This window comes from Cuculus canorus, chromosome 12, assembly GCF_017976375.1.
Source record: "Cuculus canorus isolate bCucCan1 chromosome 12, bCucCan1.pri, whole genome shotgun sequence".
Lineage (NCBI taxonomy): Eukaryota > Metazoa > Chordata > Aves > Cuculiformes > Cuculidae > Cuculus > Cuculus canorus.
Genome location: NC_071412.1, coordinates 17,476,602 through 17,489,949, shown reverse-complemented (window position 1 = coordinate 17,489,949; position 13,348 = coordinate 17,476,602). Strand labels below are relative to the sequence as shown.

At 55.7% G+C, this 13,348-nt stretch overlaps 1 protein-coding gene across 1 annotated transcript; it reads right to left on the bottom strand.

Annotated features, from left to right (window-relative positions):
• Positions 1–2,532: 2,532 nt before the first annotated feature.
• Positions 2,533–6,742, bottom strand: CPLX3 (complexin 3). Its single transcript, XM_054077890.1, has 4 exons — positions 6,433–6,742; positions 5,722–5,965; positions 5,300–5,387; positions 2,533–3,696 (listed from the first exon to the last, which is right to left on the bottom strand). The coding sequence occupies exons 2-4, from the start codon at positions 5,880–5,882 to the stop codon at positions 3,472–3,474; spliced, it is 474 nt and encodes a 157-aa protein (XP_053933865.1). The 5' UTR covers positions 5,883–5,965; positions 6,433–6,742; the 3' UTR covers positions 2,533–3,471.
• Between the last annotated feature and the right edge of the window lie 6,606 nt (positions 6,743–13,348).

Here is a 13,348-nt window from a genome sequence, read left to right as displayed (position 1 = left end):
AAAGGGCTCTTCCGAGCTGGAGCATCCCCATGGAGTGACTCTTGGGTCCAGATTGTCACCCCCAAGAGGGACAGCAGATGGGTTTATCGCCCGCCCGGTGCCACTCCAAGGGTTACGCGGTGATCTGAGTTCAAACACTCGACAGGCTTTAAAGAGAGGGTTGGGAAAAGCTGGGTCAGTGTGTAGAGCTAATCCCGGGCTCTCCCTGTGTGCTTTAATCTGGATTAATCCCCATATCTGGACCAGCAGCGGCAGGATGGATGGGGCCATCCCTTCCCGCAGCAGCTTGGAAGGAGCTTGCCTACACTGTTCAACAGAGATCTCCCATCCTTGGGGGAGGTTTATTTGTTTCAGCACTTCAATTATTGCTCATTTAATGCTTTGGCCATTGGGAAAACCATTCCCATCATCCCATGCTCCCCAGCAGGAAGGAGACAGGATGCTGTGGCCAGATCCTGAGGGGCTGCTCCATCCCCTGTGCAGGAGGGTGGAAGCTCTGCCCCACCCATGGGACATTTATTTCTAAGCTCAGCTGCTCACAGAGCTCTTCCAGCATCCATGCTTGGACAAATCCACCCCCAACCTGGCCCCATAGGTTAGGAAATTATATAGCAGCTTATAGTGTAGAAGAGAAAATATAGATTTTCTGCTTTAATCCACACTAATTCTTTATTTTAAGGTTTTTTTTTAGCCCGTGTGTTGATGCGCAGGGCTGTTGTAGAGCACAGGCAGCAGGGATGCTCGGCTTCAGGGATGCTCGGGGACCCGACAGCGAGGGATGCTGGTGCACAGGCTGCATCTCTCGATCAGGTGGGGACAGGCAGGAGGAGGGGTGGCTGCCCTTGGTCCCCCTGCACCCATCCCAAACTCTCCTCCCCAGTGCAGGCACCAAGCCAGCCATGGGAGCAGGGATGCAGGCTCGGAGCATCCTCGGAGCTCACGATGCTTTGCTGGGAATGCTTTGCTGAGGCTTGGGAGCAGGGATGCAGGCTTGGAGCATCCTTGGAGCTCACGATGCTTTGCTGGGAATGCTTTGCTGAGGCTTAACACGTTGCGGAGCTGAGCGGGGAGAGTGCGTGCTGCTTGCTTTTCACATGCCTGGGGGTCATGGTGCCTCCTAAAATAAACCCGTGGAGCTTCACGCGGCCTTTGCGTGGCGGCACGTGGGCCGGGAGCGAGTGCGGAGCAAGGGGAGCGGGGAAGGGGGGAAAATAGAAGGTGGGGGACAGAGTCCAGGCTGTGACCTGGTGGGGTGACATTGGTTACAGGTGGGGATGATCCAAAGGGCTGCATCCCCCAGCCCCATCGCCCTCCCTCTGCTCCGGTGGGGATCCTGCTCTCCCGTGGATTGTTTTATTGATCAAGCCTTGCCATCAGCTGGGGATTTAAAAGCCAAGCCAGGCTGGAGGGCTCAGCGCCTCCTCTCTGCTATCCCTTTCCTGGTGGGGGATTAGATGAGCTCGGGCTGATCCTCATCAGGTATGATCTCCTTTCAAAGCTAAAGCCGCTTCTGCCAATCTTCCCTCTCCTTTCTCACCAGCTTCCAGCGCAGCGTGGGGCTGGGTTGGGGCTCTGCCTGGGGCAGATGGACCCAGAGCTGTGGGGATGGAGAGCAGCCTGGTCCCTGGGGCTGGAGAACAGCTTGGTCCATGTAGCTGGAGGGCTGGGGTGACGGGAGTCCCCAGGACACGCCTGAGCCAGGAGGCTGCGCTGCCTCTGTCTGCCTGTCCTGCCAGCCAAAGCAGGGCTGATTTCCTCTAGGAGGTGAGAAAACCTCTGATTTTGGAGGCTATCCGGAGTTTCTTGGGATTCCTTGGCTTCAGCATGATGCTTCCATGGGCAGAAGGCAATCTCCTGGCCATCCTAGGGAGCTTGCTAAGCCCCAGGGATGGTGTGGTCCAGGATCCTTGCTGCTGTAATAATGATAATTAACAATAATACCAGCTTCCCAGCACCCTGCCCTGCTTTTTTTTTTCCTGGATGACTCCCACCCCCTTGCAAAAGTAAATCACAGTTAATCCGCTCCTTTGGGATTTGGGGCAGTAATTTGCCAGTCTGTGCCAGCGCTTTCCAGGAAGCCTGACCGCAGGAGCCCAGCACCCACTGGGATGCTGGAAGGCCAGAGCTGCTCCGGCTTGAAGTCACACCTGTACGTATCACGCTCTCCGCCCTGCAGAGATGTGTCCTCGCTCGGAGCAGCGCTGGGGACATCCTGCAGTGCCCGTGCGACTGAGCTGGGGAGGGATCTGAAGGCTTTTTACCAAAATAGCCAAAAACCTGTGAAATCTGGGGAATTTGTTTGCTTTCCCACCATGCTGCTGACACAGAGCAGCTCGTAGCATCATCCCTTCAGCACAACACATGGCAAAACCCCCCCACCACAACCGGGCGTGATGCTTCCTTTTGGATAATGCCGCAAGAGTTCTCCCTATTGCTCTCTTCTGCCCATCAGAGGGGATGCGCTTCATCTCTCTCCACCCCTCAGACCTTGGGGCACCCCAAAACCTTTATCAAACACTGCTCGAGGAGAGAAAGAAATGCATAGACATCTCCTGGTATTTATTCCACCGGTTATAACAGTACCGTGGCACGGGGACAGCATAGGAGGAGGAGAGACACTCAACAGGGCACAGCGCACAACTACAGCACGACAGAGGAGGAGAGTTTTTCCCCTTATTATCACTTTGTTCTTCTCCTGGAAGGAACAAGGACATGAGTGGGTCCCACCCTGGGAGAGGGATGATGCACCGGGGAGAGGTTTTATTCCTCTCTGGCATTAATGGAAGCATAATGGCTTTATCCCTCTCATCCTCAACACCCTCCTTCCCGCCGGGCTAAATGGGATCATGTAGCAGGTCCTTCCCAGCTGACTCCTAGAGGGGGCCTCAAGGGCAAAGTGCTTGGTATTTCTTGCATGGACGGGATGTTATTTCTCGTCTGATGGGTATGGGATGCAGCACGGGGGTGGGGGGTGGGATTCTCATTGTTTCTCGTCCTTGCAGAGCAGATTGGAGGCTCCCTGTCATTTCTAGGAGGCTCGGTGGAAATGTGGAGGCAGAGACACAGCGTATGGCCACCGCTCTGCTGGAAAGCCTTTGCCTTCCCACGCTGACGTGGTTCAATAACACTCCAAGGTCACTTAGCGCGTTCCTTCCCTGCAACCTGCCCAGCACTCGCTACAGACACCCACTGCCACGGGCACAGGAGGAGGCGTTGGGGTACGGGGGGGACATGCTGGCTCTTTGCTCTAAACCTCAGACCAGAGAACGAAACAAAAACCACACATCAGGGACATCTGGGTCAGGGACTTGAGGCTTCACATGGCGCAGAAAGAGGACCCGACTCACACAAGGCAAGGGTGACAACATCAGTGGGGTCCCCGCTGCAGGCAACAGCCACCGCCAGACCCTCGGCTGCATCCCCTCCCTTCTCCCCCACCGTCACGCTGACGGGGAAGGGGGTTCAGCCAGGTCACATCACGGTGCATTTCTCAGCCGATTGCTTCAGGTCCTCTAGTGTGGCTGAAGCTTTGTCTTTCAAGGAATCAAGGTCCAGGTTCTGGATGTTGCTGAGCTGGCCGATAACTGAGTTCTTCTCTTCCTCCTCTTCGTTGTCCTGCTCGATCATCTTGGCCAGCTCTTTGGGCAGCTCCACGTCACCTCCCACCAGCTGGATCTGATTGTCATCCGTTTCATTCTGAAAGGGGCCAGGAAAAAGTCAGGGTGCTGCAGGTGGGAAGGGAGGGGCTTCTGGAGGCACTAAAGGCACACACAAGGTTCACAGCACTGTCGGCGCAGCCTTTGGGTTGCCTTCCCATTTTAAGGTCCATGTGGATTAGTCCGTGGGGCTCAAAATCATAGAATGGTTTGGGTTGGAAGGGACCTTAAAGCCCACCCAGTGTCACCCCCTGCCATGGGGGCACCTCCCACTGGATCAGGGGCTCCAAGCCCCATCCAACCTGGCCTTGAACACCTCCAGGGATGGGGCAGCCACCACTGCTCTGGGAAACCTGGGCCAGGGTTTCTCCATCCTCACAGGAGAACATTTCTTCCTAAGAACTCATCTAATCGATTATCCTCATGCTGTGGGTAGAATGTTGCTCCTGAGCTCCATCAGTGCTGACCCAGAGGGGACACGGCCGAGCAGAGCCCAGGCGCCCACCGAGGGACAGAGCAAGAGCTGAGATGAAAACCCCGGTGTGCCTACATCAGTATAAATTGGCTTTCAGCTCACGCTGGACTGCCTGGGGAGGTTTAGGCACCCAATTAAGCTACACGTATGCTCACCAACTGTACCCACCGGAGAGCGGGGTCTGCTCTGCGCTCCAGAGCCACAGGGAAACTCTGCAAGAGGCAGCCCAGCTGCCAAGCAGGATCAGTAATGAGCAGAAGAAACTTGTCGGAAGATTAGAAGGGACATCTCAAGCATGAGAAAGCAGCGAAAGGATCGGGGGGCTAGATCTGAACAAATCCCTGTTTCCCCTGGAGAAAAAAAACCCTCCATCTCTTCTTCTTCTTTTTTTCTGTCTTTTCTTGCTTTTGGCAGAAGCAGCTTTTTTCCAGCTGTTTATTTCCTGGCAATAAAAGGGGTGTGAGAAGCAGTGGGGTGCGCATCCAGGCTGGCTGAACACATTCGAACCATCTGAACAATATCACTTGGCTTTGCTGACCTTTCTGAACTAAAATTAGCCTGGCTCCAATTTAGAGTATTCAGCCCCGAGAGATTCTCACTGAATGGGTGGGCTTGGGGGGAGAAGAGCTTGTGGCGGTTCCAAGAACAGCTGAATTATCCCTTGATTAAATTGTTTCCAGTGAATCATTCATCGTGTGGAAGTTCCAAAATAGGAGTTTAGTGAGGAAACCTGTGCCAAATACTCCAGCAGAGGAGCTGGCTAATCCACCCAGGAAGGTGTAACTTGGGCTTCACTCCCAACTACAGGGCTGAGAGTCACGAGGTGAAGGTGATTTTCCCTCATTCAGTGGGATTTAGGGGACAAAAGGGAGGAAGGGGGATCAAGAGGGGGTGCGTTGGGATTCCTGTTGTTTGGGACTGGTGCTGTGTGGTGTTCACGGTAACAGCAAGGGGCTATTGGGGTGCAAGGATGGTTTTTACTGACTTACATTTAGGCTTTGCAGCTCAAAAGAACCCACCCAGCCAAGGGGGACTGATGCCCCTTCCCCTCCTGGCAGAGCAGGGGGCTTGTCTGTCCCCCCCACCGTCCCCCCTGCCAAGCCCACCCACGCGGGCTGTGCTGGGGCTTGGCTCCCTGTGTCCCCCCCCATGTTCAGCACGTCGTTACCTTTGGGAGCCTGTACTTTTCTCGGAAGTGAGACCTGACTGTGGCTCTCTCTGCTTTGCGCTGGGCAAACTGAGCATCTCTCTCCATTCTGCAAACCACACAAGGCAGTTACCGACAGCCGGTGCTCCCAGTCCCAGGGGCTGAGCATCTCTATTCCACCCCACAACCCAGGCACACCCCATCCCGGTTCGCCACAATTTCCTCCCCTCGGTACAACCTGTCGGGAGAAAACAATCCCATCTCCCAGGCAAGGAAGCGGATTAAGGGATTAGGGGTTCATTAAGTTCCCTCATGGCTCTGTCACCCCCAGCACCGTCTCCCCTCAGACCTCCCACGCATGGGATGGAAGGCTGCAGAGGGAGCATCCCGCCTCCCACCGGGACCCCAGGTCTCCAGCTCGCCCCAGTGCCGGTCGCACTCACTTCTCCTCCACCAGCTGCCTCTGATATTCCTCGTACTCCTCGCGGGTCATGCCTTGTGCCTCGGCTGGAGACTTCTCACTCTCGCTCTTCTCCTCACCACCAAGGCCACCCGTCAAGTTCTTCAGCTGCCCCCCCACCATGCTCTTCACCATGAACGCCATGGTCACGGTCCCGGGGAGTCGGGAAGGCCGGGTGCCGGGCGAGAACAGGTGCCGGGAAGCCGGGGTATGGAGTTATGGCAGAGCTAGGATGTTGGGAGAAATGAGGTTAATGGGGAGATGGGGATACTGGGGTACCGAGGAGCAGGGAAGGAGGAATGCTGAGGTGAGGAGAGCCTGAGGAGCAGGGCTAAGAGTGAGCCGGGGAGCCAAGAGATGCTCCGTGCTCGGGTGCTGGGAGCAGGGAGTTACAGGGAAGCCAAGGTACTGTAGGTGAGGGCTCCCAGCAAACTGGAGTACTGGGTTACTGAGGAGCTGGAATCAGCGAAGCCGAGTTCCCGGGCGCTGGGATGCTGTGGAGGTGAGTTCCCAGGGTGCCTGAATACCGAGCTCCCGGGGAGCCAGGATGCTGTGGAAGTGAGTTCCCCGAGCGCTGGAAGCCCGAGTTCCCAGGGAGCTGGGATGCTGTGGCATGAGATCCCGGGGCGCTGGAACACTGAGTTCCCAGGGAGCTGGGATGCTGTGGAGGCGAGTTCGCGGGGTGCCAGAATACCGAGTTCCTGGGAATCCGGGATGCTGTGGAGGTGAGCTCCTGAGATGCTGGATCACCGAGGTCCCGGGACCGGGATGCTGTGCAGAGAAGCTGCCGGGACGCTGGAGCAGGGGGTCCTCGAGGAGCCGGGGTGCTGCTGGTCCGGGCTCGGGGTGTCCGGGCTGCCGGGGCTCAGCGGGGCCGCGCCGCCCTAGAGCCCATGGCGGGGCCGGGCTGGCGGCGAGCGGAGCCGAGCGGAGCCGAGCGGAGCGGCGGGCGCTGCAGCACCGGGGCGCGGACAGCTCCGAGGCGCGCGCCGAGGCGGAGGCCACGCCCCGGCCACGCCCCCAGCCACGCCCCCTCCCTATCGCCCCCCCATCACCCCCACCCCCTCCCACCGCCCCCGCCACCTCCCACTGCCCGGTCTCCATCACCCCGAACCACCTCCCACTGCTTGGTCCCCACCGTCCCTTGCCATCCCCCATTGCCCAGTCCCCACCGCCCCCCATTACCCCCACACCGCCCCTCTCCACCTCCCACAGCTTGGCCTCAGTCTCCCCCCACACCTCCCATCACCTCCTACAGGTTGGTCGTCTTCACTCCCTGTCACTTCCCGCTGCCCGGTTCCCATCACCAGGTCCCCATCGCCCCTTGCCATCTCCCACCACCCCCTGCTGAACCTCCAACCTCCCCCCACCAGAACCACACCGCCCTTTGCCATCTCCCACCATCCAGTCCCCATCACCCTTTGCTATCTCCCACCACCCAGTCCCCATCGTCCTTTGCCATCTCCCACCACCCAGTCCCCATCGCCCTTTGCCATCTCCCACCATCCGGTCCCCATCGCCCTTTGCCATCTCCCACCACCCGGTCCCCATCGCCCTTTGCCATCTCCCACCACCTGGTCCCCATCACCCCCCACCACCCCCTGTCCTCCCAGGGAAACTTCACTACTGGTGCTGGTGCCCCAGGTCTGGATGAAGCCAGGAGCTCTGCGTGACTCTCCCGGACACTGTGCCCTTGTCTCTTGTCTGTGAGCAACCAGCGATGGTGCCTGGTTGCTTTGAGCCCACGGAAACAGACCTTTTCCCACTCTCTTCCCCATCCTTTGAGTCCTGCTGGAGGAAAAGCTGGGATTGAGCACTGTGTCAGAGCCATCTGTACCGTACACGAGTCACAACTGTTGTTTGCTCTTAGATCTAAGGGCTGCCGGGCCCAAAAGCTTGTTCCACTCTTTCCTAGTGGTGTTAATGATATTAATTAATTCTGATAAACGCTGCTATCGGTCTCCCCAAGCGCTGCGTCGCTGGTGGGCTGGAGCTGGCCCAGGGACCCACACATTCACCTAAACCAGGAGGCTGAGGACGGAGCAGGCATTGATTTTGTTGCATAATTCCCTCGGCCCCTCCAGCTCTCCCAGCTCCCATCCTGCCCCCACTCCCACTGCTGCCATTTCCTTTGGCTGCAGCCGTACCGGGAGCCTTGGGGAGGGAGCAATTAATGGCATCAGAAACGCACCTCCCTTCCAGATGGCCAGCCTGGCTTTAACATCCATTTCTCCCTTTCTTCTTCTCCGCTCATGAAAAAATGAGCGCAGATCCAAACCCCAATCCCGGCTTGCAGGAAATCATTTCATTTCCGAAATTTAAAGACAATCTCCACAGATTAAAATGATGGAACAGCTGTGAAATGATAAAGTCAAAGAGGGAGGGGGGATCAGCCCATCTTTTCCCTTCCTTTCTTGCCCAAGGTAGCACCAGGCAAAAAAATTTGTCTTAAAAGGAAACTAAAAAGTAAAATCATGTCTTTTTTTCTTGGAGAATAATCCAGTCAGCAGTCAGGCAGTGATGGCTGCTGTTACAGAGCTGAGCCTACTTTTGGAAGTGACAAAGGGCATCTGTCCCAGTGAAGGCTCTGTGGGGCTACAGCTAAATCCGAGCAGAGCAGAACCCCCTGAATGCTGCCAGTGACCCCCCTGCATCACCCAAGTGTGGGAACTGCCTTTACACTCAGCCACGAGGCAGAGAGAAAACCACCTGAGGCACTGCTTGGCACAACTCCAGCGTCACCCCCAGCATCTCCCCACCACTCCGATGCCCCTGTGGCTGCTGCTCACCCTGAGCCAACACTGAGCTGACTGCTCAGGAGTCCCTACCAACTGTTTGAAGTGACGATCTGAAGGCCTTCTAAGCAGTTTCCCACGGACAGACCATGGAAAATGAATTTTAGCTCACAGCGAGCTTTCCCAGCCTGCTTAGAAAGAGGCTGAGAGCCCCAGGCACTCCGCAGCCCTCCCGTCGCCAACAATGTGTTCAAGTTCTGGCTGTCAGTCGGAGAAGGGCTGGATGGAAAGAGGGGCAGAGAGGAAGAAAAGCATCCCTGCTTGTGTCCCAAGGCCGCTTTGCCCTTGGATACAGGGCAGGTTCAATCCGTGGGTTGGTTCAGAGCAGACTTTTGATGTGGTTGGTCCTACGAGCTTTGCTCAGTCCGGATTTCTATCCAAATAGTCACTAACAGCAAGAGACTTGAAGTCAGGACCAATTTTTTCCAGCTGGGTTAGATAGGTCAGCTACCACGTAGCCTCCCTGTCTGAGGAACTACGAGAAAACAGCTCTTGATGAGCAGAAATGCTCGGCCAAAGCAGCTAGGTGAAAATTAGCACGCGAGCACGAGCAGCGGCTGGGACGGAGTCACTCGTGGCAGCGCTGGTCGCTCACAGGAGGTGGATGTGCCCCACGGAAGAGGACCGTGAGCTTGATTTTTTGCAGTTAGGGAACTGGTTCTATAGGGATGGAGCGAAAGGGCTTCCAGCGAGGTCTTCCGGCTGCTGGCAGTTCTCCCATCCCTTTGGCCATTGTCCCGTCTGGAGGCAGAAGGGAGAGGACAATCAGAGGGAGCAGAGGGCTGGGGTTGGAGCACGCGGTGATGCTTCAAGGTGGTTGACTTCCTATTTGCTTTTCTTTGGGCTGCTGAACTGTTCCTTATCCCAGAAATATATTCAAGTAAGAGTGACTCATCCTTCCTCCCAGGACTCTAACCTGTAATGAGATGTAAATCCTTGCATGACCTATTATATTAGCTTATGCTATATCACACATCTCCGTGGATTAGACGGGAGGGAGATGAGACGTCCCTCCAGCCACAGCCAGCCTCACACAAGCCTGTGGAAGTTAAGAGGATCCTCTCACAACATTGACACCTGATTTGAATAGGACGTAAGCGGTTCCGTTCCCTTTGCTGTGACGAGAGGGATCATTTCAGCTCCTCTTTCCAGAGAACGGGAGAACCAGCTCTGAAGCCACACCTGGAAGCTCTCTCTTCCACCAGGGTTTCACAGGATGCTCCAGAGATCCCTGAAGGGGGCCAGAAATGATTGCCTGGTGATTGGAGTGATCCCTTAGATTGAACAGGGGGAGGGGAAGGTGTGTGACCTTGCAGTGTAACAGCAATGAGGCCATGGAAGGGCAGCAACCTGATCCCTGCCAGCCTGAAATCCAGGGAACACAAAGGTTTAAACCTTTGAAGACCCTGAGTAGGTGAGTCAATCCTGGAAAGACAAATGCGTGTGTGCTGGAGCCGCGACGGGGGAGGAAATGAGAAGGCGTTTCTAAATAAAGCCTCTCCGCTGGGAGAAGTCACGCTTGCACTTGGTGGTTGATTGTCACTTCTTGTGATGGGGACAGGCACTGCAAACACAGGGACCTCCACGCGCAGTCCTGACCCCGGGTGCACAGCAACAGAGTCACCTCTGCTCTTCCCGCCTGCGGATAGGGACAGGGATGCCCCACCAGCCAGGGCTTCCACCTGCTCCGGGCATGGGGATGGAGCATAGTGACATCCATCCAGCGCTGGTGGCATCTGAAACAGAGCCAGAAGCCAAGCACCCCCGCACAGAGACGTGTAGGGTGCCTCTCGCCTTGGGGACCACGGGGGACATCTGCCTGCTTTCTCCGAGGTCTCCGCCAGCAAAAAAGCAATAGAGCAGCCACTGATTAAACCTCACTGCTAATTAATCTCTGCTGAAATGTTTGGGTTTTTCTTTTTTAATGCTACAGGGCGGCCGATGAAATGATGTTGTGTATCCTCACTGGCGCTCTCAGCCTCTCTGTGTAAACTACTTAGCTGTAAGAAGGTAACGATTACTCTGAGACAGCTATTAAGAAGTTATTAAGAAAATGCTGAGGTGCTAAAGCACCGGGATCTGGGGGAGAAGTGCAGAAGGAACTTGCCGGAGACAGCCTGGCCGGAGCATCCTTGTGATTTTGTGGACCACTGCAAGCTTCAGCTGCTAGATCAAGGGAAAATATCCCACGGTTTTGAGCATCACGTCCTTCCCAAGGGCAGCAGGTTCTCCTCTCCCCAAAAGGGCCACCACTGCATTAACATAGGAAATAAAGGAAGTTTAGGATAAAGGTGTTGGGAACTATCAAATAAAATTCCCTTCTTTCATGTTACTTGAGTATAATTAAATACAGCTAAAAGTGTTTGAAGTTTGTCTTGGCCGAGGAAGATGAAACACAATGGAGTGTTCAGCTTCGTGTGGCAATGGAATAAAAGCTGCCTTTCTGTGACCCAGGGAGGACGTTTCAGTGTAAAGTCTTCCTGCTCCTACAGAGCCAAGGTTTACATTCTGAAAGTACCTCTCACACAAGGACAGGCTGAGAGAGTTGGGGTTGTTCATCCTGGAGAAGAGAAGGCTCCGAGGAGACCTTAGAGCAGCTTCCAGTACTGAAAGGGGCTCCAGGAAAGCTGGGGAGGGGCTCTGGATCAGGGAGTGCAGGGAGAGGATGAGGGGGAAGGGTTTGAAGCTGAAAGAGGGGAGAATGAGATGGGATCTTAGGAAGAAATGTTCTCCTGTGAGGGTGGGAGACCCTGGCCCAGGCTGCCCAGAGCAGTGGTGGCTGCCCCATCCCTGGAGGGGTTCCAGGCCAGGTTGGATGGGGCTTGGAGCCCCTGATCCAGTGGGAGGTGTCCCTGCCCATGGCAGGGGGTTGGGACTGGATGGGCTTTGATGTCCCTTCCAACCCAAACCATTCCATGTTCCTATGAAAATCTGTTGTCATCGCCTACAAGGATGAAGAAATCCCAGAGCAGGGGTTATTACTATTCTCGTTTGTTAGGAAGCCCTAATTACGCTCGGGGAGAGCTGGGTGTCACACAGCCCTGTGTCACGTGTCGCATCACGTAATGAATTCCTGTTTTTTTTAAAAACCTTGTGTTTAGTTCCCGAGCTCTCACGCATCCGTGTGGCTGCAGAGCATCCCTCCTTGGGGATGTCCCTGCCTGTGCTCGTGGCAGCTCAGGTTGAGCGTGACAGGGGGCATGAAGAAAGGACTTTCAGGGTTCTTCACGTGATGATGCCCATCTTCTCTCTTTCCCAGTATATAACAACTAAATAGCTGTATATTGCCGGTATGGTTTTGGTAATGCTCTGTTACGTGTACACGCACTCGCAAGTGCACTATAAATTACTTTGTCCAGATCCCCACGAGCTGAAGACCTTCTGAGCCCGTGCTGCCCAAGGAGGTTTAATGCCACCCCATGGAAAGGATCAGGCCCTCCCCTTTTATTTCTAGGTAGTTTACTTCTCCCTGACAAACCCAGCACCTTCGTCTGGCCGTCCCACTCCCTCACCTTGGGGCGACCTGCTAGAGCATCTCCCAGAGACCCCAAAAAGTACTTGGGAAGGGAAGCTGGGAGCAGGGATGCTGCTCGGCTGGCTCCCCACTTTCCTCTGAGCCCCCTCATCCCATCACAGTGTCTGGCTGAGCACCACACTACGCAGAATGAGGGCTTTGGGATGCATGGGAGGGGGATGCTCCTGCCAGAACTCCGTGGAGGGGGATGGACAGCCTTTGCCCCAAGGGATGGTGGGGTTTGGGGGTGCATTATCTGAAGAGGAGAGCAACCAGGCAGGAGAGCAGGTCTCACGGAGCAGGGCTGGTTATACACGTGCAGGGAGGAGAGATGCTGTCGGGAGGGGGTGAAGGAGAAGAGGGGGGTGATTGGGGTGGGGGGAGGCTCCCGTGGCAGAATCTGCACCCAAGCAATGACACAAATACACACGGACAGACACACAGAGCATGTAAACAGGCACATGGGGGGACCATGTGCTGCTTCGCTGCCGGTGATGCAGAGCAAGCCCGGAGCAAAGGCACACGCCAGCCGGAACACACACACGGCCACACACACACAGAGACAGTTTTCCCACGGGGCATCTTTCCAGCCTTGCCTTCATTTCCTGGAGTGCTCAGAAGGAAAAGGCACAGAGAGAGGAGCTGGAGAGGTGAACGACACCAAATGGTGACGGGAATGGCTTTGTACATCACGCTAAAAATAGTCCTCGTGATAAAGTCAGTGGTGGAGGGGGAGGAGGTGCAGGCAGCGCACAGATGCTGGCAAGGTCTGCCAGGGGTTCAGAACGCCGCGCGTCAAGGATGGAGCAGAGGGAGCCTCGTTGGGCCATAATTAACACCAGTAATTTGCTCCAAGCAGCCCTGAAGGACTTAAACAGTGGGCAGCTTGGGAGGGGACCTGCCTGGGCCCGTTGCACCCCCTCCTCTTGCGATGGATAGTTTGCAACCCTGGGAAATGGGAGCAATTATTGCAGCTGGAATTGTGGTGGGAACAGATGGGAGCTCTGGTTTCCTTTGAAGCGAGTCTCAGTTTTAATTTGTTTAGAAGAGGAAGGCTCTCTGCATCTCTGGATGCTCCCAAGAGGCAGACGGAGCCGATGCTGGAAGAGATGCGCTGCTTAGGGTGACCCCAGCGAGTCCATGCAGGGGGAGGTGGAATAGCCGGAGAGGTGATGGATAGGGAAGGAAAAGCAAAGTACGTGTGACCCAGGAGATCATCCTTTCAACTCCTGGAGCTTCTGCACACCAAGTCAGTGCCAGTCCCAGGCGCTCCCAGCCTGGCTGGTGTCTGCCATCCGCGG